This window comes from Oncorhynchus mykiss, chromosome 21 (genome assembly GCF_013265735.2).
Source record: "Oncorhynchus mykiss isolate Arlee chromosome 21, USDA_OmykA_1.1, whole genome shotgun sequence".
Classification (NCBI taxonomy): Eukaryota; Metazoa; Chordata; class Actinopteri; order Salmoniformes; family Salmonidae; genus Oncorhynchus; species Oncorhynchus mykiss.
The window spans coordinates 22,160,777-22,184,648 of record NC_048585.1 but is presented as its reverse complement, the minus strand read 5'-3'; the positions used below and the strand labels follow the sequence as shown (position 1 = coordinate 22,184,648).

General features: G+C 43.3%; 2 protein-coding genes across 6 annotated transcripts in view; one reads left to right on the top strand and one right to left on the bottom strand.

Moving 5' to 3' along the window:
• Window positions 1-3,656: 3,656 nt before the first annotated feature.
• LOC110500004 (NADH-cytochrome b5 reductase 3) lies at window positions 3,657-8,689 on the top strand. Its single transcript, XM_021577104.2, has 9 exons — window positions 3,657-4,076; window positions 5,134-5,259; window positions 6,197-6,269; window positions 6,477-6,583; window positions 6,669-6,798; window positions 6,989-7,072; window positions 7,165-7,250; window positions 7,353-7,452; window positions 7,641-8,689. Exons 1-9 carry the CDS (start codon window positions 4,056-4,058, stop codon window positions 7,811-7,813), a joined length of 900 nt encoding a protein of 299 aa, XP_021432779.1. The 5' UTR covers window positions 3,657-4,055; the 3' UTR covers window positions 7,814-8,689.
• Window positions 8,690-9,009: 320 nt separating this feature from the next.
• LOC110500003 (liprin-beta-1) overlaps window positions 9,010-23,872 on the bottom strand; it is a 33,948-nt gene continuing 19,085 nt past the window's right edge. For 2 of the 5 annotated variants that reach the window (XM_036957287.1, XM_036957286.1), the window contains exons 3-26: window positions 23,431-23,639; window positions 22,336-22,416; window positions 21,925-22,038; window positions 21,631-21,741; window positions 20,627-20,719; window positions 19,240-19,342; window positions 18,570-18,631; window positions 18,400-18,466; window positions 18,103-18,227; window positions 17,792-17,859; window positions 17,595-17,658; window positions 14,658-14,796; window positions 14,391-14,423; window positions 13,526-13,670; window positions 13,191-13,310; window positions 12,820-12,970; window positions 12,497-12,608; window positions 12,297-12,385; window positions 11,975-12,097; window positions 11,653-11,793; window positions 11,315-11,503; window positions 11,073-11,222; window positions 10,765-10,830; window positions 9,010-10,200 (exon numbers count right to left, since the gene is read on the bottom strand). In XM_036957287.1, coding sequence (XP_036813182.1) covers window positions 10,114-10,200; window positions 10,765-10,830; window positions 11,073-11,222; window positions 11,315-11,503; window positions 11,653-11,793; window positions 11,975-12,097; window positions 12,297-12,385; window positions 12,497-12,608; window positions 12,820-12,970; window positions 13,191-13,310; window positions 13,526-13,670; window positions 14,391-14,423; window positions 14,658-14,796; window positions 17,595-17,658; window positions 17,792-17,859; window positions 18,103-18,227; window positions 18,400-18,466; window positions 18,570-18,631; window positions 19,240-19,342; window positions 20,627-20,719; window positions 21,631-21,741; window positions 21,925-22,038; window positions 22,336-22,416; window positions 23,431-23,639 — 2,642 coding nt within the window. In that variant the 3' untranslated portion in view covers window positions 9,010-10,113. The remainder of the gene's footprint in view (window positions 10,201-10,764; window positions 10,831-11,072; window positions 11,223-11,314; window positions 11,504-11,652; window positions 11,794-11,974; window positions 12,098-12,296; window positions 12,386-12,496; window positions 12,609-12,819; window positions 12,971-13,190; window positions 13,311-13,525; window positions 13,671-14,390; window positions 14,424-14,657; window positions 14,797-17,594; window positions 17,659-17,791; window positions 17,860-18,102; window positions 18,228-18,399; window positions 18,467-18,569; window positions 18,632-19,239; window positions 19,343-20,626; window positions 20,720-21,630; window positions 21,742-21,924; window positions 22,039-22,335; window positions 22,417-23,430; window positions 23,640-23,872) is intronic. The other 3 variants (XM_036957288.1, XM_036957289.1, XM_036957290.1) reach the window with 3 other exon arrangements.

Here is a 23,872-nt window from a genome sequence, read left to right as displayed (position 1 = left end):
TTTGATTTGATTTGATTTGCTCTCCAATATATTGTCCATGTAAAAAACCTGTCTGATCAGGATGAACAACATCTGGTAAAACCTTTTTTATTCTATGTGCTATGCATTGCGCCAGGAGTTTTGCATCACAACATTGAAGTGTAAGAGGCCTCCAGTTTTTTAAATGGACTGGATCTTTATACTTACTACCTGGGTCTTGTTTTAATAATAAGGAAATCAGACTTTCTTGTTGAGTACCTGAAAGTCTACCATTTGTATAGGAGTAATTAAAACATGCTAATAATGGATCTTTGAGTACATCAAAAAAGGTATTACCATCAAGCCATGGTGTTTTTCCAGAATGAAAAGATTTAAACTGTAATTATTCGCCTACCTCCTCATGCCTTTTGCACACAATGTATATAGACTCTTTTTTTTCTTTTTTTCTACTCTATTATTGACTTGTTTATTGTTTACTCCATGTGTAACTCTCTGTTCACACTGCTATGCTTTATCTTGGCCAGGTCGCAGTTGTAAATGAGAACTTGTTCTCAACTAGCCTACCTGGTTAAATAAAGGTGAAATAAAAAGCTCAAAAAGTTCATCTTCTGTAAGTTGGCCTTCACACTGGTCTTTCTGTAAATGTGTTAATTTCACATTATTATTATTGTTATTAGGAAAGAAATGCATCATTCAGTGGAAATGGAGGAGACTGAATAGAAAACATTTCCTTAAAATATTTTGCTTCCTCTTTCAAAATATAATTTGGTGAATCCTTGTTGACTCGATCATTTATAATGAGTAAAACAAATAAAATTGGTAGCATTTCTATGTTGAATTTCTATGTTGAATTCTTAACAACCATTGCCATTCTAGCGAAGGCTCATATCATATAGCCTAGTTCAGAGCGTGCGCAGATCACTGGCTCTAGTGTTTATGGACATGTTCATACTCTCCCTATCCCAGTCTGTCTTCGCCACTTGTTTCAAGATGACCACCATCGTGCCTGTACCCAAGCAAGCTCAGATAACTGAACTAGATAAATGACTATCGCCCCATAGCACTCACTTCTGTCATCATGAAGTGCTTTGAAAGGCTAGTCAAGGACCATATCCCCTCCACCATACCCTACACCCTTGACACAGTACAATTTGCCTAGTTTCCAAGAGGGGAAGCATTGGAGTCAACATACAATTCATTATTAGTGTTCTTAATGTTTTGTACACTCAGTGTAACGCTACTATAATAAGTCAACTATAATAAACCTGGGACACCAGCCTTAAACTCTGAGCCACTCTAGTCTACTCCTCTGTAGTGGCCCAAAAAGCAGAGTATATTCTTGGCTCATGCTGTTTAGTATGGTCACAGAAGATTAGGGTTGGGGAGTAATTTACATGTTACATGTAATCTGATTACATAAAAATATAACTGTAATCAGTTAGGTTACCAGCTAAAATATTGTAATCAGATCGGCATCTGACTGTAAGGCGCTACAGAGGGTAGTGCGAACAGCCCAGTATATCACTGTGGCCAAGCTTCCTGCCATCCAGGACCTATATAATAGGTGGTATCAGAGGAAAGCCCATAAAATTGTCAGAGACTCCAGTCACACAAGTTATAGACTGTTTTCTCTGCTACCGCACGGCAAGCGGTACCGGAGTGCCAAGTCTAGGTCCAAAAGGGTCCTCAACAGCTTCTACCCCCAAGTCATTAGACTGCTGAACAATTCTTCTTGAACTGCACTGTTGGTTAAGGACTTGTAAGTAAGCATTTCACAGTAAAGTCTACACTTGTTGTATTCGGCGCATGTGGCAAATAAAGTTTGATTTGAGATTGGAGACACTTTCGAAAAACTAGATTACTTCTTGGATAACTTTTAGGATGTTTCCTAGAAGAAAAACTCCCATTATGAAACATTTCTGTTTTCTCAATGACATTCAATTCAACATTGAAAAAAGGCGCAAGTTTAAGTTTGTTCCACCTGAGTGAGTCTGACTACATGTCAGCGACCACTATGACACACACATTTTTCTTCTTCTAATGCCTCTTAAGGGTAAAGTCATCCAGAAGTAAATGAAAGTAACAAGATAACATTACTGTGTTTGAGTAATCCAAAAGTTATGTTACTAATTACAATTCTGGACAGGTAACAAGTAACTGGAATGGATTACATTAAGAAGGTAATCTACCCAACCCTGTGAAGACCTTGCATGTCACAGCTCTCTCTACAAGATGGAGACACAAGACCGTTTTTACACTGATTCTGCATGATGTTCTTCACTACAAAGACTTGGGCATTTGGAGTGAAGTATGAATGTTGTTTACTGCTGAGGTGAGGTTCCTCTGTTAGAATGGTGGCTTGTCCATCAAAGTATCAGGTAACACGTGCTATTTAATTCAAACAATTCAATTAAAACCATTATTAGTGTACTCTTTATCATCATTTGCTTACATAGTTTTCCTAAATGCATGCAGTGCACTCTATATCAGCCCAGGCCATCCATTGACTTTTAAAGGCCCTGATTTACACGAGTCTTTGCTGCCATCTACTGGACTTGTCTAATATGTCAATTGGCTCCATACACATCTGTATGATAGAATCATTAGAAATTACCATCATATTAATCAACATAGCTTAAATGGCAATTTCACCACTTTTCAACTTCATTTTCGATTATCTCCAGCACAATACAAGTGTCTAAATATGTGAAAATGGTGCATTTTTCTTCTTGTTATGAACACAACAAATACAAAACCAGAAATATACAAACAAGAGTACATAAACCTAACAGACAGACAGATATTACATATCGAGATACATTTTCAATTTGACAAAAACCTTTATGGTGCGTATTGCTTTTTTGTTTTTACATTTACTGATCATTTAACAAATTTTATTTCAATTGTATCTTAAATAATGTGAAGAGGGGTTTGTTCTCTGCCCACTTAATTTTATGGATAAATAATCTTCCATGAAAGATAAACAAATGAACAATGAAAGTTAAATCAGGGTCCATATCATTTGGATCTAAATAAAACATAACATCAGAGTCTCTTAGATTAACATTAATAGTCGTTTCCTTTAAAATCAAATATTCTAACTCACTCCAAAATCGCCTGACATAAGAACAGTCCCAAAATAAATGGTCAAGAGTTTCTGGGTCACAACCACAAAATACACATTTGTTAACAATAGCTATTTTAATTATGTGTATAATAAAGGTCTTTATGGGGTAGATTCTATGAATGAGTTTGTATGATACTTTCACCTTATTAGATATGCAATATTTACCAGACAGCAATGAGACTTTGTTCCAGCTCATTTCTATGTTCTGTAGAAAAATAAGTTAAAAGTTCAACCCGACGACATCATCAACAGTTAAAAACATTTTTAAAACAGTGATTTCAAACACTATGGGATTCGCGGTGACGTGAGGAGCAAGAAAATACCCTCTCTGACTAGAAACTCGTTGCAGAAACGTTTAATCCTACACTGTGATGTCTCCGAGAATCATTTCTTAGGACCTTTGTTTTCACATTTGTAGGTCTAGTTTGGTGCTGAAGATAATGAATAAAAGGTTGAAAAGTAGCGGAATTACCCTTTACAATGGCTATTCTGCATTAAACGCGACTTCGTTCATTGTAGCCAGACAGGCATGTCCAAAACAGTTTTCATACAAATCCATGGGTCGTGCATGGACTCTTATTTTGAAAAGCGTGTTTATAACTGCAGGGGTTGAGCGCTAATTCCTTGTGACGCGTTCAAAACAACTGTGAACTCAAAAATATCTGATGTACGACTTCAGTGCGTTCAAGACAGCTGTGAATTTGCGAGAAAAAAAACTCAGAGTGCGAAACATCGTTTTGAAAGGTCATCCAACTCGGAATTCCAACTCGTGAATTCGGGCCTCTCCTAGAACTCCAACTTTCCGATCACCGACGTCATGATTTGACCTCGTATTTTTTCCGAGTTCCTAGTTGCCTTGAAAGCCCCGGAGTCAGTACTTTGACAGCGCGACGGTTTTTCCTCGGAGAACAGACTTTTCGCTGTTGCCTTGTAAGGTGTTAAAAACAAGATGCTGTCTTACATCATTGGGGTAAGTATAATTGCCAACTAGCTAAATATGATCTTTTTTTACATTGGCTTAGGCTGAGCTACAGTTGTGCGATTTGACACTGCACAAGGAATCTATAGCGAACGGCAGGCAAGCTAGCTATGGTTGGCTAACTAGTACTGTAGACTACAGTGTAGATCTTCGTCGTGAACCATCAGGTTTGTAATCCACCGTAGCTGTAGTAAGTCAGTCATATGGTATATAGTAAACTGTCGTCATAACTACCTAACTTGATAACCAAAGCTTTTGCTTTGCCTCTTATTGAGATGTTTGGGCGTTGCATGGCGCAAGTTGCATGGCGCTAGGGAGTGAGTTAACGTTACCTAGTTTACGTGATTGACAGTCTGGTTAATTTCTGATTAAAATAGCCAGCATGGAGATCTCTGCACACTTGTCAAAGGAGTGCACGCCGCTATGGCTCTACCATGTCGTTATTAAGTTAGCTAGCTACTAGCTATCGAATAGTGGTGAAGCGCAGCAGTTTGGTCCAATGTTGGGGTGTGTGCGTATTTATTTAACTAGGCAAGTCAGTTAAGAACACATTCTTATTTACAATGACGGCCAAACCCGGACGTCGCTGTGCCAATTGGGACGCTGCGTAGCCCTATGGGACTCCCAATAACCACCAGATGTGATACAGCCTGGAATCGAACCAGGGACTGTAGTGACGCCTCTTGCACTGAGATGCAGTGCCTTACCGCTGCGCAGCTCGGGGAAATTCGTGTTTCCCCAGTGTTCCTCTGACATAACCACTCCCCTAATTTTAGGGAAGCGTTGTGCCTATCCATTATGACTAAACTATTTGTCAAGTTAGGTGTAATATCACACTGACTGATGCATTGTATATCAGTACAAAAATGAGGTATATCCTAATAACTGTTAAAAAACCTATTTTTGTTGACTTGTTGGTACAGTCTGTAATTTTCCCCTCCCAATCATGGCAGCAGTCTTTACAATGTTCAACATGGTAAAGATCGACATCCTTATTTCCACAATAACTTCAACTGAAAAGGCAAACCTTCCTTTCCCATCTCCGCAGCTCATTCGGAGCAGTATTGACAACATTATCAACCTCATCGTGAGCCTCTTCCTCTCAAAGAAGAAACCTGCCATCACCCTAGAGGACCCCAACATCAAATATGCATTAAAGCTGATAGATAAAGAGGTAAGAATTCAGTGTTGTGATCAGGTTATTATTACTGTGCTGTGGTGAAACCACGTTCACATTATTAATATAATAGAGTGAATGAAACTAATTGGACTAAGAAATCATGAGTAACAATTGTGACTAGATAAGACATGTTTGATCTGGGATGCCCAGTGCTGTTCTAGAAAGGCAATTCCATGAAACAGAGTGATGCTCCGACTCAGATTTTTCACCTTAACATTTATGTAAAACAAAAACCAATGATTGCAAAGTTAAACAAACTATGCACAATGACTACTTTTAACAATTTCCACACAAAAAAAACAACACATTTACCTGAACAGTGCAGATGCAATGTTTAGTAACATAAGGATCCCACAAACTGTCATTCTGTTACCAAACTTTGCATTTACTTTACAAAGTTCTATGCTTTGTAATCATTGTTGTTTTGTTTGAGTCTCAGCATCATTCTGTTACTGTGGAAATGCCCCTTACCATCACAGGAACTGCACAAAGACCAAACACATAAATTAGGCTGGTCTGTGTCACAAGCCCTTTAGGACTTGGGCTGGGCAGCTGCTGCATTGCTACAGACTGAGGTTTCTCCATTTAGTGCAGAGGTCAATATGCAACCAGTCTGGATTATAGTTTGAAGTTATTGCTCTTGTACAGACTGCTACTGTGGATCAAGGCTAACAGTCAGTCAACAGTGTGTGCTTTATATCAGGGGTATTCAACTCACCCTATGAGGTCTGGAGCATGCTGGTTTTCTGTTCAAGCTGATAATTAATTGCACACTTGGTGTCCCAGGTCTAAATATAGCCCTGATTTAGAGGAAAACAGTGAGAGAACACTGAGAGAACGTGGTGGAACTATCTTTGAGGTCTAGAGTTGAGTTTGAGGGATCTATATCATGTCAGTGCAGCTGTGAAATGCTGTGTTGTGGTTCTCATAGATCATCAGTCATGACACAAGGAAATTCCGTTTTGCCCTGCGGGAAAAGGATCATGTCCTTGGGCTACCCATTGGTGAGTACATTCAATTGATGTCGCTGTTCAACTTTTCAGCATTTATATAAAAACACTATTAGACTATAATGTAGTGTAACATTGACTGTAATCCTGGTCTGAATCTGAAATCATACAAAAATGTATCTGTTTGTTGTGTTGTCTTCGCACGATCACGACTACTCTTCATTTAAGTGGCCACCATACTTTGACTGTTTCCGTTCCCAGGGCAACACATATACCTGTCTGCCAAACTGGATGGAGTCCTGGTGGTCAGACCGTACACACCTGTGTCTAGTGATGACGACTTAGGCTTCGTAGACCTGGTAGTGAAGGTACTGAAGAAGCTTTCTCAGTACTATAATTCAACCTCTATCTCCTCAACCAGTTTTCCCAACAAATGTTCTTATTGCTTCCCAGATTTACTACAAGAACGTTAATCCAAAGTTTCCTGAAGGTGGGAAGATGAGTCAGTACTTGGAGAGCCTCCGGATTGGCGACACTATTGATTTCAGAGGGCCCAGCGGCCTGCTGGTCTACCAAGGAAACGGTGAATCATCACGTTTGCCCAACATTGCCACTGTGTGCTAGATCTTGCATTAAATACCCTGTTATGTATATTTAGGCCCTGGCTGAAAATGTTTCTAAAGTGGTCACTGCTCTGAGCTAGGTCAATGGTGAAGAAGTGCACGCAAGCCACTCCTTTACTAAATTGGTTTGTTTATTGGGTGTTTCAACAGGGGCTTTTGCCATCAAGGCAGAAAAAAAGGCGGAGCCTGTGATCAAAACTGCCAAGCAAGTGGGCATGATCGCAGGAGGGACTGGTAAAACAAAAGCCACCATGCTCAATCTGTACATAGCAGAATGGCCATCTGTGATGGGTTGACATGTGTTCTATTGGATCCTGTTCCCTCAGGAATCACTCCCATGCTGCAGCTCATCACAGCTATAATGAAGGATCCCCAGGACCAGACAGTGTGTCATCTGCTCTTCGCCAACCAGGTGAGTTTACACCGCTTTCCTCATCTGGTTTGAATTTGATGTCAATGAGTTCAAACATGGGCTAGTAGTCCCTAATACCTTCTCTATCCTATTCTCCCTCAGACTGAGAAAGACATCTTGCTTCGACCGGAGTTGGAGGAGATCGCAGCGAATCACCCAACCCGGTTCAAGCTATGGTTCACCCTGGACAGGGCTCCTGAGGGTAAGAGATGCCCATAACTTCTATTATGTTTCAGTGAACATGAGCTGATATAGGGAAATAAATGTTTGTTTGCCCTGTTGAAGTGACAATAAATGCCGTTAAAGGTTCACAAAGATTTAAGAGAAGGCTAAGAAAGAATCTTGTCTGGTCCGGAGTGACTTAAAGTTTAACGTCTCTTTAATCATCAGAGTGGGAGTACAGCCAAGGCTTCATCAGTGAAGACATGGTGAGGGACCACCTTCCACCCCCTGGAGACGACACTCTCATCCTCCTGTGCGGACCGCCTCCCATGATCCAGTTTGCCTGTAACCCCAACCTGGACAAAGTGGGCCACGCCAGCAGCCGGAGGTTCACCTTTTAGAAGCCATCCCAGGCGAGGGGTTAAAGGGGCTCAATGATCAGCCACACCCAACATTTATTAAAACTCTTGCATCAGCGCTTGATCATCTGTTGAAATCATTTCACTTATCCTACAGCAGAATTAGTGGACCATTTTCTGTAATTTGGTGTGCCTTAATTTCCAAAACAGAATCCTGAAATGAGTGGTGTCTAAAGCATTTTCTGATTTCATTCTGAATTGAGTAACTGGTAGTTGGAGGAAACAATTATTTGAATGTTCTTCCTGTCAAACTAATTGTGACTGATACCTGTGTACTGAACAAAATATAAACAACTGATTTCCTCCTAAACTCTTAAGTTAAATGAATTAGGCCCTAGTCTATGGATTTCACATGACATAGGCCTACTTTTTGGGAGCCAATCAGAATGAGTTTTTCTCCACAAAAGGGCTTTGTTAGACAAATACTCCTGGCTTTTGTGTCCCCAGCACAAGGTGCACTTAGGAGAAATTCTCACTAACAGGGAAGTAAACACTTTTTTTTTACAGAATGAAAATAAGCTTTGTGCAACTGGAACATTTCTGCTCATGAAACCACTTTGCATGTTTTTGTTCAGTATAATTTTACTTGAGTGCCTTAGCAATACTTATTTGTATGCACAGCTGAAGACATGACCATAATACTGCTCAGTTGCTTCCACTGCAAACTATTCCCTGAAGTGTAATGTATAACTTTGCACATTGATGTACTTATTCCATATTGTTGCAGAAAGTGACTAAAGGGAGGATATCTTGAAGCTGTTACTGGAGTCTTTGTGCTTAAATGTCTTTACAGCACTTGAAATATGGTTTCATTATGCAACATGTTATATTGAGATCAATAAAATACAAATGCAATAAGTTGTTTGTCTAATAGATCTTTTAACATCCTGATGTAAGCACAGCCTTGACTGATCTAGTTGCTGGGTTGAAGTAATGGCTGTGGGTTCAAATCCCATTTCCAGGGGTGCAACTTTCACTGGGGACATGTCCCTCCCACATTCTGAAATTGCATTATCACTGATACAAAATGGGACTTGTGGGTCTCTGGCTGGTGTAAGGATCTATCGACAAAGTGCTCAACTCAGACCTTGCTGAAGTGGAATAAAAAATACTTGTGGAAGTATCTCAATGTACATAGCTCACCCATCTGTAATAGGCTAGTATACACAGTCATGTAGCCCATTTTACCATGTTTTTATTGACAATTCTTCACAAAAAGATGCATAGAAACAGTACACAGTACATTACATTGTGTTCACTGATATGGTTAAGGCTTGCAAAACAATATCATTGCTTTCTGGTGATGTTCACATTCTAGAACATTGGGCTTCCATGTTCCTAAAATTCCACATGGCAGGACAAACCAAAGTGATAATATTGAATTACTTTGGGACACAAACAGGAGCATCAAATGAGACAACTATGGATTAAAAGTCAAAACATTGCAGTCTAAGTGTCCCACTGCGAGTTGACCAATCTTTTAGGTTATATAATTGCTAATAGGCGTGAGAGGGTTCCAAAAATAAGTCAGTCAGGACAATGGCATACCATGTAAGTACAGGGACTCATTTATGGATATTCAAACAAATATATAGAAAAAAACAGTTCTGTAACACAAAAGTATGGAAGTATAAAGTAAATGCTCCCATGTTGAAATCTCAAGTCATGCTACATTTCAACAACTTAAATAAATACACATGTATAACTTCACTTGGGAATGCAGAGCAAGAGATCGTAAATTGCTGAAACGACAACGACGTAAGGGCATAGGTGGTCTCAGGTTGTAGAAGACAGCTTATCAAGGTGTGTGTGTGTAGGGGGGGGGGGGTTTGCATGGCGACGCCAGCTGGGGCCAATGATGTGTATAAACCCTGGATTGCTGATGCTATGTAACAGCCAATGAGAGGCTTTGAAGCCACCCGTCAGCCATATTGGTGCTCCTCAGAAGGAGCACTCCTCCATAGGAATTATTTGAATTCTACAGCACTTCAATCAAATGTTTAAAGGACAAAATTACATGCATTTAGGTATTTATTTGTTGTAGTGGGGACAGTATCATTAGTACTCCCTTGTATTTTTACACATCATTTCAAAGTATGCATTAAAAGGTGTCTAATATAATATACTTGTCAAAAACAAATGTAGACATTAATGCATTTCTACAGCTTCTAAAATCTTTTTTTTACAATTGAGGAGTAACAAAATGGCTGTGTGGTGGCTGCAAAACAGCACCCCCTGTCAGTCATCTAAAGCTAATACATTTAATTGGCGGGAACCCTCCCTCACACGTTGGAGTCGTCATCGGTGACACTGGCCTCGGGGGAGCGAGAGGAGACCTCGCTGAAGAATTCATCCTCCTTCAGCATGCTCTGAAACATGCAGGAGAAAACACACTGAAGTCACACAGGAAAACAAAGAGATTAATAACTGCCAGAAAAGTGCCATGGTTGTTTTGCTAGAGCACAGCTTGCTGAGAGGCACATAAGTGATTTGATGTGTGATCATGTGAGTTTTTGTGGGGTGGGGGGGGGGTATTTTACCCCCCTTTTCAATCTTGTCTCATCGCTGCAACTCCCCAATGGACTCGGGAAAGGTGAAGTTAGAGTCATGTGTCCTCTGAAATAGGACTTCTTAACACCCGTCCGCTTAACCCGGAAGCCAACCACACCAATGTGTCGGAGGAAACACCGTTCAACTGATGACCTGGCCAGCCTCTGGAGCGCGATGAGCCAAGTAAAACCCCCCCGGCCAAACCCTCCCCTAACCCAGACGACACTGGGCCAATTGTGCGCCGCCCTATGGGACTCCAGAGATCACAGCCGGTTGTGATACCGCCCGGGATCGAACCCAGGTCTGTAGGGACACCTCTAGCACTGCCTTAGACCGCTGCGCCACTCCGGAGGCCTCATGTGAGCTTTTTAATGACTTCTTACCGTCAGGTTGTCGATTTCCTCAGAAAATGCTCCTATCTGCCTCACAGCCCCTTCCGAGTCCTCCATCTAAGAGTACAGACAGTGTTCAAGAGCACTTCACATGGAAAATTAAAAGTAAAACACTATCCTCTTGTGGTACCACATTCCAACCTCTCATCTGTTCATTGGAGTGCTCTAACCTCACCTAAAGGATGATTATCATTAATACTTTTAAAATAGTTAGCGCCTCAGTTGAAGGGGCTAAAAAAAAGCCACACTAAAAACACCCACATTCCCTGAAGTTGAAGGGGTTAATGGCAGTCCCCTACCTGGTCCAGGTTGTCCTCATAGATCCTCAGGTCCCCCTGGAAGCTGCTGTTCTTGGGCATCTCCACGTCCATGGGGCACACGTACTCCTCGCTGTCCTCCTGGCGCTTCTTACGCAGGGTCCCGAAGCCACCAAACGGCAGCCTTCTGGGCTGGAGGAGGAGAGAGGATGATGGGAGAGAGTCAGTCAAATGGGGACAAACGGCTGTGTCTAACAAGCTTACCAGCTGCGAGTTGACCCTACCTTGACCTTGGCGGTGGCAGTGAGCAGGGTGTAGTCAGGGTTCTCCAGACACTCCTGTTTGCTGCGCTGGGCAGCGGAGCCGATGAGCAGGTGGAAGTGGGTGGCCAGGTGGCGGCGCAGCAGGGTCTTGTTGGGAGGGATGTTGAGCAGAAGGGCTAGGGACTCCACGTTGAAGCGAGGCTCCAGCACCTGAGACAAAGAGAGATGCAAACAAAGTGTGAGACAGACACCAGTAAAAGGCAGTCAGTGTATGTATACGCTGATGAAGGTGTGTGTTCCTGAAATGAGTCAGTGGCAAGCCAATTCAAACAGAGACCCCCCCCCCCCCCCCCTCTCACCATGACCCCCCCGTGCACACCACTGCCCCTCAGGTTAGGAGCGTACTCAGCCAGGTCCACTGATCTCAGCCACTCCATCACTCTGTGATTGGTCCACTGGGAGATCTCCCCTGGTGTGATGTTGTTCTGGGGAGACATTTTCTTTTAAGTTGGTGTTAATAAAAAGGGAAAAGTTTATTTTCCCCTTTACAAATAACACCACTGAAATGTAACTGAACTGGTGAAGTGAGAGATCATGTGTATGGTGGATATGAAATCACAGGGAGAGAAAGAGCGAGAGAAAAAAAAAAACTTTATTTATTTAGAAGTGACTAAACCGTACCTCGTCAGAGGGCCGTCGGCGGAGGCAGTTGGGCTCGTAGAAGTTGAGCCGGAGGACCTGGATGGCTCTCTTGATGCTGAGGTGGTGGAGAACACTGCCCACCTTTAGAGACAGCAGGTCATCCTGAAGGGGACAAACACACATACTCTTCTCAGTCAGGAGAATGACTACTGTCAATCAATAAGAAATAAAAAGGACACTAGACATACAGATGATCACACAAAAGCAAGGATTTGTTATTTAATAGACTATTCACCCCCTTTGACATTGATTCTAATTCATTTTAGCCGTGTTAGACCGACTACTGCAAATTAAGACTCACCACAGTCATGTAGTGTAGCATTCGTCCATCGACCCTCCCCTCATCAAACTGGCTCTTATACTGTGGCAGACCAATATCATCAAGCCATCCTGAGAAACACCAAAACAACTCAAATCAATCACAAGTCACAGAAAGGTTATTCCATTTTTCATTGTCAAGGCTTTTTGATAACTCTGAGGCTGTGGTCAGTGGTCACTCACTGGTCACCCAGTTGTGGTCCAGTTTGGCCTTGCTGACATCCTCCTCTGATCCCAGTGCCTGGAGAGCCAGCTGCAGCTTCTTCCTGTGGAGGGGCTGTTTGATCCCCAACTCCTGTTGCCACAAACATGTATGGATTGTTTAAAACATCTCACATACTGTACAGTTAGGAAGAGAGTGATAGAGAAAATAGATGTTTGTCAGGACACAGGTAGCAAAGTGAACATTAAGCAACTATAAGCTTTAACATCGGGAGTTTCATTAAAATGTCTAGCGACACAGAATGCACGAGACGCCTCCTGGATGCTCCACTGAGCCGTCCTACCTTCTCCAGGTCGTGCTGGGAGGCCTGCAGCAGGGTGAATCCTGAGCGGATCCACTGCTGGGCTTGAGCCACGTGCAGCCCCAGGCCCTGCTCCTGCAGCCACACACACACCTGCTCCTTACTCCACTGCGCAAAGGGAGCGTCCACATCACTGAGGGGGGAGAGAGCGAACACACTCACCTTTAACGTGGAGGGTAAACAGTACATCATTCATTCCCATTTGCTCCTCTGACACCACAAAATCCTAATACCCTAAAACTGTGATACTGTAGACTTAGTTCCAATAAACTTCTGATCCCTTCTTCTACATCTCTAGTTCACAGACAGATACACACACAGAAACAGTCTAGCAAGAGGTGAGCTTCACATACTCGGCGCTGTGCTGCAGGTCACGTGACCAGCCCAGTCGGGGGCCGGCCGTGGCTCTGACTCCTCCCCTCCTGAACTCAGTCTCCTCCGGGTCTAGCGAGGTGGAGTGACTTCTCTTCAGCCTAAGAGGGGTCAGAACACAGCAAGCCTAAATATCCTGCCATGCTCGATCCTCGTGTTACAGCAAACCCTCTGTCCTCGTATTACAGTTAATAAAGCAATATAGTTTAATTTAAAAACCCTGGCTCCATCTTAATTCATCTTTCCCCCAATTCCTTGCATACCATCTCCTCACCTCTTTCTAAACTTAGGGAACATAGAGAACATTTTGACCCACCTGCCTAAGAACTTCATAAAGCCTTTGGACTTCTTCTTGGCCTCTGGTGAGGAAGGTAGGGTCTGGCTGCTGTCTCCTCCCTGAGGTTTGTGTGGCGGGGCACCAGCCAAGTCCAAGTGGTCTGTGCCCTTACGTTCGGTCTCAGCTGGATTCAAACACACACACCCCTGTTAGATCAATAGCGGACATCTGACAATCCACCACCACAGGAAACTCGAGGCCAACACTGTCCAAGGACTACAGCTGTAATGGCCACCATAACCACTTCTGGACTACATCTTCCACTAAACACCCCCACCACTATGAGTACGCCAAGAACCACTCAAAAGCACCACAACTCAACTCATGCAGGACTGGTTGACATGAACTTTGATGCAAATTCATAGACTTCCAACTGTAAAAGACACATCTCAGAGGCGCATCTTTAAGGACAGCTAGCAGAGTTAAGCGGCATCATTGCAGATGGTGTCACGTCATGGATAAGGAACAACTGGATATGATTTAAAAGGGGAGAGAAATCACACTAAAAACCACCCAGCTCACACCAGCGATCAACTAAACTTTTCACTTGCTTGATACAAGTGAAAAATGAAGAGTAGAAAAATGGAGGTAGGGGCATATCTAGGGATTCTTCACACAACAATGTAACCATTTACCATCTATGACCCAATCAGCCTCAAGAGGGTTCAGAAAAACAGCCAGCCTTTTTATTTAGTCTACAATGGGTCTAGTTGTGTAGTAACATTAGATGGTGATCACATTGTTGTGCTAGTATCCCTGCACACATCCAGCGTTCATCCTGATCTGCCATACTGCAGGCCTGGCCCGTCTGTGGGGCTCTGCGCTGCAGACTACTGTACTGTACCCAACGTAGGCGCACTCGCACTCCGGCTGCGATCTTCACATCACATAGAACCATGGAGAATAGAGAGAGCAAGGATAGAACATAGTCACTAGTGTGAATACTACCCGACAGACAGACATAAGAAAACACACATTAAGAAATGGAACTGTGAATGTTTTTTTTACATCATGAACATGGAGTAATATTTATTGTTCACACCACCCCGTGCAGAGAAACGAGCACCCTTCTCCCCGTGCCCTTCCTGCCGCCCCCCCAATGATGACTCACCCAGATTTGGGGCGCTGGACGTCCTCTTGCCTCCACGCATCTTGAAGAAACCACGTCCAAAGGAGGAGCGGGCCTTCTTGGTCCCAAAGCTTTCATTACTGCTGGGGTTGGATGGGGGGCTGGGCTCCTCAACTGTAGTCTAGAAAAGGGGTGAGGGGTCATTATGAGCGCATTAACCTAATAAAATATTTGGCATGCCAGTAGACAACATCAATCTCCCAATATAACCAGCTCAATTGTTCTGTTGTACCACCAGGTGGTGGTGGAGTAACACAACTGTCAAAACAACCATTGCTCAGGAATCCTATTATGATTCCATATCATCCTGACAGACAGTCCGGAGTCCAGTCAGCCATCACAGTGGGGCTCAGTGACCCCGCCCTCCATGTGGGGGAGATAAGAGATAAACCTAAACCTGTATCTGTATGACTGCCCGTTTGAGAGACACGCCTTTGAGACTCTCCCATGTTGAGAGGTCAAAAAGGTCATAAGAAGCTCTAGTGTCCTAGTTTGATTGATAAAATGGGGGGTGGGGGGGGGGGGGGGGGGGTTATGTGATTCAAGACTAGAACAATGGGCCAGAACAATGGGCCATTAACCAAAAGGTTGCTGGTTCTAATACCCGAGCCGACAAGGTGAAAAATCTGCCGATGTGCCCCTGAGCAAGGCATGTAACCCTAATTTGCTCCAGAAGTGCTGTACTACTATGGCTGACCCTGTAAAAGAAAAAAGTTTGGACATCTACTCATTCAAGGGTTTTTCTTTATTTTTTACTATTTTCTACATTGTAGAATAGTAGTGGACATCAGAACTATGAAATAACCAAAAAAGTGTTATAAAATATATATGTATTGATTTGTTTATTTGAGATTCTTCAAAGTAGGCATCTCTTGCCTTGACAGCTTTGTACACTCTTGGCATTCATGAGGTAGTCATCTGGAATGCATTTCAATTAACAGGTGTGCCTTGTTAAAATGTGAATTTGTAGAATTTCTTTCCTTCTTAATGCGTTTGAGCCCATCAGTTGTGTTATATCCTGCCTGGGTCGGCCCTGTCCGGGGGTATCGTCGGGCGGGGCCACGGTGTCTCCCGACCCCTCCTGTCTCAGCCTCCAGTATTTATGCTGCAATAGTTTGTGTCGGGGGGCTAGGGTCAGTCTGTTATATCTGGAGTATTTCTCCCGTCTTGTCCTGTGTGAATTTAAGTATGCGCCCTCTAATTCCCCCTCCTATCTCAGAGGACCCCTTGATGTCCCCAGTCCACCTGGTCGTGCTGCTGCTCCAGTTTCAACTGTTCTGCCTGCGGCTATGGAACCCTGACCTGTTCACCGGACATGCTACCTTGTCCCGGACCTGCTGTTTGCGACTCCCTCTCTCTACCACACACCTGTGGTCTCTAACTGAATGCTCGACTATGAAAAGCCAACTGACATTTACTCCTGAGGTGCTGACCTGTTGCATCCTCTACAACCACTTATTATTATTATTATTTGACCCTGCTGGTCATCTATGAACATCTTGGCCATATAATGTAATAATCTCCACTCGGCACAGCCAGAAGAAGACTGGCCACCCCTCAGAGCCTGGTTCCTCTCTAGGTTTCTGCTTTTCTAGGGAGTTTTTCCTAGCCACCGTGCTTTTACATCTATATTGCTTGCTGTTTGGGGTTTTAAGTTGGGTTTCTGTATAGCACTTTGTGACAATGGCTGATGTAAAAAGGGCTTTGTAAATACATTTGATTGATTTACAAGGTTGGGGCGGTATACAGATAGCCCTATTTGGTAAAAGACCAAGCCCAAATTATGGCAAGAACAGCTCGAAAAAGCAAAGACAAACGACAGTCCATTATTACTTTAAGACATGAAGGTCAGTCAATTCGGAAAATTTCAACCACTTTGAAAGTTTCTGCAAGTGCAGTCGCAAGAACCATCAAACGCTATGATGAAACTGGCTCTCATGAGGACCGCCACAGGAAGGGAAGACCCAGAGTTACCTCTGCTGCAGAGGATAAGTTCATTAGAGTTACCAGCCTCAGAAATTGAAGCCCAAATAAATGCTTCAGAGTTCAAGTAACAGACACATCAACAAACTGTTCAGAGGAGACTGCATGAAATCAGGCCCTCATGGTCAAATTGCTGCCAAGAAACCACTACTAAAGGACACCAATAAGAAGAAGAGACTTGCTTGGGCCAAGAAACACAAGCAATGGTCAATAGACTGGTGGAAATCTGTCCTTTGGTCTGATGAGTCCAAATTTGAGATTTTTGGATCCAACCGCCGTGTCTTTGTGAGTTGCAGAGTAGGACGATCTCCGCATGGGTGGTTCCCACAATGAAGCATGGAGGAGGTCGTGTGATAGTGCTTTGCTGGTGACACTGTCAGTGATTTATTTAGAAATCAAGGCACACTTAACCAGCATGTCTACCGCAGCATTCTTCAGCGATACGCCATCCCATCTAGTTTGCTGCATCAGATGACCTGGCCTCCAAAATCACCCAACCTCAACCCAATTGAGACGGTTTGGGGTGAGTTGGACTGCAGAGTGAAGGAAAAGCAGCCAACAAGTGCTCAGCATATGTGGGAACTCCTTCAAGATTGTTGGAAAAGCATTCCAGATTAAGCTGGTTGAGAGAATGCCAAGAGTGTGCAAAGCTGTCATCAAGGCAAAGGATGGCTACTTTGAAGAACATAAACAAATCTAAATATATTTTAGAAATTAACACTTTTTTTGGTTACTACATGATTGCATATGTGTTATTTCATAGTTTATGTTATTCTACAATGTAGAAAATAGTAAAAATAAAGAAAAACCCTTGAATGAGTAGGTGTCCAAACGTTTGGCTGGTACTGTACATAAACTCCATGATTGCAGCAAGTCAAGGTCTTTCCAGTTAACCCACCATTCCCCATCACCCTAGGAGTAAGAGGACAGTCTTACCTGCTCTGTGTTGCTGTTTATGTGGCCCAGGCTACCTACTGAATGTGGTGGGACTTCTGGTGGACTGCAAAGAGAAAGGGAAGTTAACAATACAGTCTAGACCTAGAGATGATGAATATACTGACAAACTAAAACTGTGACCTAATGGACAAATAGTGCATGGGAGTGTAGTTTGTCCAGGAAAAAGCCAACCTCACCTGTCTGTGTCTGGTTCCTGTATCAGGCTTTCCTGCTTCAGCTCTGAAAACACTGCAATAGATGGAATCTGGGAAGAGAGGGTGAGAGAGGAATAGAAAGAAAGACAAGAGTCAACCTCGCAAAATGAATGTTTCGTCAATGTCGCAAAGCACAGTGGACAGTTTCATTGGTTAGGTAGTTGGTGTCCTGCTAAACCAATACCCCAAGCCTGTTGACCCTCACATTCCTAACATTACGTTTTGGTAAGGAAGTCTAGAGTCTCGGGTCCATCCTGTGTGTGAGACATTGTTATGACAGGGGAGGTTGTTACCTCGTCACAGCTCCTTCCTGTCTCCTCCCCAACTGCCAGGGTGGCCCGGTCTGTATCCATGGCGACCTGAATGGAGGGGGATCTGTCATCCTGGATGTCATCGTAATCGTCTTCATTCAGTGTGTCTGCGGGGGGGTGGGGGGGGGGGCAGTTATAATTGTTACACAAAATTATCAAGTCCATTATTCTACACTCTAAAACGTGATTGATCTAGTCCGATAAATAGAAATGGACTATTGTAATGATACCGATAAAACACTTCATTACTAGTTTCATACTCCTTGAACATAGTTTCACCTTTCACCAAGTCCTGGACCTTTTTGTACCGTGTGATAGACTCCTGAAGCTCCTCGATCCTCCGGTCCTGTGGGTGAAGGATGGTAGATCAGAGTTAGAAAAGCCATTGAGATCCCCATGCGTCAACTACAGAAGCCTTTATGAAAAAGTGTGAACAGGAGCTCCAGTACCTTGTCATTGTTAGCTGACGTCAGGGACTCCATGGCCCTCTTCATCCTCAGCACATCCACATCTGGAAAACAACAAGCGTGCCCCCACAGGGATCAGAGACACACTGGTTGAGTCTATAAAGACCTACATGCAAGTCAAGTCCACTTAAGCAACAGGACTTTTAATCGAATAGACTTGAGCAGACAATTACATTGCAGTATTTAGGGCATGTTCAAGGCCAATAAATTCTTGAAGTGAATACATTGCACTCCACATAAATTGCATTCCTTTATGGTAAATGGGTGATAAGAGCCTCAGCTGTGGGTTGAAAGAGTCAGAGATCATGTCTAAACATGCTTGGTATGAGCCCTGAAGACAGATAAGACGATAGTGAGGTGGAAAGTACAAAATCCCCCTTTCTATCTGTGTGAGATAGACAGGATGCTTTGAAAATTGTATTTCAGGGGGAAAGTCCAATGCTCAGGCCATGTCTTGATGGTACCCATCATTACTTAAGGGGACTTAAGGGCAGAAATAACTGCAGACGAATTAGGAAAAGGAATGTTGGAAACTTGTTGCCGTAAATCTGTCAAGGTGCAAGTTAAGCCTATTGAAATATTATGGCTCCTCGTGTGTGAGAGTGTAGGGAGGTTCCCCTCCCTCCCACATGTCTAGTAACCGTACTCCCACCTTTCTCTCCATCTGTTCTGTCTGGGGTCAGCACTCCCTGTGTAGCCTGGTCTTTAAGTCTCCTCAGCTCCTCCAGCTGCCTCTGAAGAGTCTGCAGTTCCTCCTGAATGGGAGAGGATCATGTTCGGGACCATTCAGACCTCATTAAACTACAGATACACATCTAGGCCCATATTCATAAAGTGTCTCAGAGTAGAGGGGTAGACTATAAAGCAGGATCAATGAGCTAACTTGCCTAAATAGTCACAATTAACTTTTTATTTTTTAGAGAGAGAAGCTTGAAAATGGGCATGTCCTAATTGACTCAAAAACCAAAAACACATATCTAAATTGAGCTTTCTTAAATTATCCAGAAAATCAATAGTTATTTCTGGTTGTTTATTAAAGTTAGCTGGCTAACCCATTGAACCTGCATTGTAGTATACCCCTCTGATCTAGGATCAGATCCCCTGTCCATTCATTTTAACATAAAAGGCAAAACTCATACTAGAGAAGCACTCTTCGTATCGGACACTATGAATACAGGCCAAGATCTAGATTAAAAACCCAGCTAGACAACAGAGTCTGACCAAACGGAAAGTTAAAACCCAGTCTGATGCCAACTGTGCTGCAGGGCAGTATGACCCAGAATAAGGTTAGAGTGAGGATACATTCTACCAGAGGACTGGTGTCTTAACCAGAGAACCATACAAACAACTGTAAACATGTCAGTTTCTTTCACATTCCACTGAGAAAGAACAGCTCCATTGGGATGTTCATCTCCAGCAGAAGGCCATCTGTGACCGTTCAGTTCCATCCATTAGTTTAGCTTACTTAGCCAAAGGTTTAAGACATTTTAGCATCAATGCACAGTTAACATACAATTAAGTGGATCAGGGCAGGAAGAAATGAAAAACGAGTGTGTTAAGAAATCTGCAACTTTTACTTAGCTGGTAGGAGAACTTAGTCAAAGTGGAAATGTCCTGAAAGTTGGAAAAATGGATAGTGTCAATGGACAGAGGGAAGGTTTAGAGGCCCATAAGGACAGACAGGGAAGAGCAGAGCACAGGGTGTTAACTTCTGCACCACACCTCCAGTGAACCTTAACCTGCCCCATTTCTAGGGCTGCGACAGGTTAGCACGTTGCAGGGGAGAAGTTAGCCAGGCAGGGGTGAGAGAGGAGGAGAAAAAGGGTATGAACCATGAAGGAAGGTGGTATTACTAAGAGTGAAAGCAGTGATTTATAACCAACATATAAGGGAACAATAGATTCAGTACCTACATGATGTAGAAAAAGTGTAGAGGGAGTCAAACTTAATCTGTGGACCATATGTCATGCACAATCTAATTTGAACGGATTGACCCAAGGCCTTCGTATTGCAGACAGATTCTTAGCCATGCTACTCACTTTGGTGGATTTAAGTTTCTTCTCACACTGCAGTCTTTCATTCTCCATATCGGTCACCCTGAACCGCAGGTCATTGACTTCCTGGTACAACTCCTGGGGAGGTAAAAGACTGCATTACCCACATGTCCAAGGGGTCAGCTGAGACTATTGGAGGAAACTGTGGGGGATGTTTTTATGGAGTGAAAAATCCTCAATGAGGCACCAAAGAGTATTTAGAGAGAGAAAGAGAGAGAGAAACAGAGAAGCCCACTACAACATGGAGACAGATCCTTGATTTTGAAGAAAGCGTCATGGTCAATTACCATTACAACTGCTTTTATGTCATGGATAATACATACTCCTGCACCTTGGAGCAATTACCTTATAGACGGAGCACTCAGGAAATATGCATCATCATTAAACAAGAATGTGCTACATGATTCACGACGCATACATTTAGACAAGAGTAAAAACCGCAGAGCACCGTGGGTAGGAAAGAAGAAATGGATCAGACTCATGGGTGTGTGATTTACAGCCGAACAAAGCCCAGCATTAAACAAAGGCGATATTAAATATATATGGAATACATTGCCTTTCTACACACCTCTCCCTAGGTTATAGTAGTGTCGGAAACCCAAACTCAGGATCCAATATCCTGATTCCTCCAGCCCAGGCCTGCTCAGTGCTCATAGATTAGGTGTATGGAAACCCTGACTGTCAGACTCCCAGCTTCTCTGGAGGGGATATGAATTATTTTATGAGAGGAAATGGCTGATGGAGCAAGGCAGTGTTTTGGCACTCCCTGCCCGCCAGTCCAGGATCTGCATGACGGATCAGGGCCCACTCCATCCGACTGAGACAGACCTCTGCATGGTATTAAATGTTTGGGTGACTGCCAAGATTCATATAAACTCACATCCTAATATTATAAGAAGTCTGCCTGCCGTTGAACAAAACGCCAAATATCTACCAAAGACAAGATATCTCTGTGTGGGTGAGTCTATCGCCATAATGCATCCGTGTACCTCACTATCCCTGAGATCTCTCGCCACAGTGGTCAGCTTCAGTTTCAGACTGGACACCTCGGTCATCAGCTCCAGCTTCTGGGTCTCCAGGGTCGACCTGCTCAACAGCTCCTGCACAGGACACAGTCACAAACGAGTAGGAGCGAAGTGTATTAAGTGTGTTAATCAGTGTTCATTCAGAAAGAAACATTTGGATCAAAAGGCTGACCAATACCTTGAGCCCAAGGTTCTGTCTCATAAGACAGAACATCCTGCTAATAACCATAATACACTGCAACCCTGCTGGGGCCTCACCTGCTGCAGCGTTTCTTCAGTGGCGTCGAGTTTCTCTCTGTGCTCCTCCAGACACATGTCCAGATCCCTGATCTTCTCCCCCTGCACCTCCACCTGGTCTGAGAGAACACTCACCTGGGGACAGTCGTCACTCAATAATACACCACATGTCATCTGCGTGTTGTTTTCAGGGTATGGGTTAGTGATCTAAGAGCATGCTCTGTGATGCATGTCTTCCACTCACTCCATGAATAGGTAAAACCTACTGAATTCAACAGCTACCTACCAAATACACTTTAAACAGAGCACCCTTGCTAATGTACGGTTTGCATGTACAATGTATTTGCTAATGTTCACATTTTCTCAATATGGGGTGGTATTTCCTATTTGTTAAAGCTGGTCTCTGCTTGTTCATGGCCTTGTGACACACACCTGGAGGACGAGACACTCCTTATCACTCTCCACCCGTGACAGTCGTTCCTGGTAGATCATGGCGGAGCCATTTCCGTTGGTCTGAAATCACAAACAACCAAAGCCAAGTGCTTAGAGAGGCCATAAATATGGTCAGGAATAACTTCTTGCCCTACCACCATACCAGGAAAGACTCCTGACCCTAGGAATAGAGCAGCCTCCAGTCATATGTACCACTCCATCTCAAAGGCCAGCATACAGCATTCAGGTGTCATAGCATCCCTACATTGAAAAACATCACATGATTTTCCCCTGGGGAGAAAAAAATTTAAAAAAGGCCGGTGACACGTGAAATGCATGTTATTTGAGAGACACGTGAGGGTCAATAGGGTTCTCACATGCAAGTGCTTTATGTGTGACTAAAGTGGCAATTGAATCAAAAACTGAACTCCTCTTCTCATATTTCACACAGGGAACGAAAGGGCTTGAGGGAGGAAAACATGAGCCTCACTGTGAATAATCTCCAGTAAAGAGGATGGAAACCATTTCAGACACCGCTCCAGAGACACTTACTCACAAAGCATGTCATCACACAATAGCCATACAATCAACAGAGTGAAGGTATAAATAACAGGTAAGGCTGTGAAGACAAAGCAGACCACTGCCTGTGCAATCACACAAAAGGAATCTAGTCTAAATAAAAGTACTTCGATGTGTGGAATACTCATCAGCAATACATTTTCCATGATTACACTCAAATTGGGAATATCTCATGCATTAAAGAGATCCTCCGGTACTTCTGTATACTTTTTAGCCAGCAGTTCTGAAAGTAGCGCTCGCGAGCCAAAAATTTATGTACCACATCATTGCTCTCTCGCTCACTCTGCTGTGTGCGCATCTAACTAGCTGCCACTCAAATGGCAAGGGGCAGATTGAGGTAAGACAGTAATTCCGCTCATAAACGATGCATGTATGAACTACACAGACACATTCAGCCAAAAGCGGGAGGTTTAACAAATACTTTGTTCCAGAGCATGTCTAACAATAGTAAAAATACTGACTAACATTAACAGTGTTTGTTTTCTTACTGTTGCAAATGCAGAGGGAGTTACCTACCAGTTGTCCCTGCTGCAGCCACTCCACTAGGCCGTCGGCGGTGGTGTCAGGGACCTGGCAGCGGAGGCCCTCCCTCTCATCCTGGTCCATCATCTCCAGCGCCGCCCGCAGGTCCTCCAGCAGGTGCAGTGCCCGCAGGCTTCCCAGGAAGGGAGAGGTGGGCGACTGGCAGTCAAACAGCCCATTGGAGTAGTCCATGGCCTTGGAGCCTGTTGGGGCCATGGTTAGGAGAGAGGTGGTTAGGAACAAATAAGCAAGTTAGAAGCTTAGATATACAGTACCAGGCAAAGGTTTGGACACACCCACGATTTATCTTAATTTTTTACATTGTAGAATAATAGTGAAGACATCAAAACTATGAAATAACAAATATGGAATCATGTAACAGGAAAAAAAAGTCTTAAATCAGAATATATTTTGTATTTGAGATTCTTCAAATATC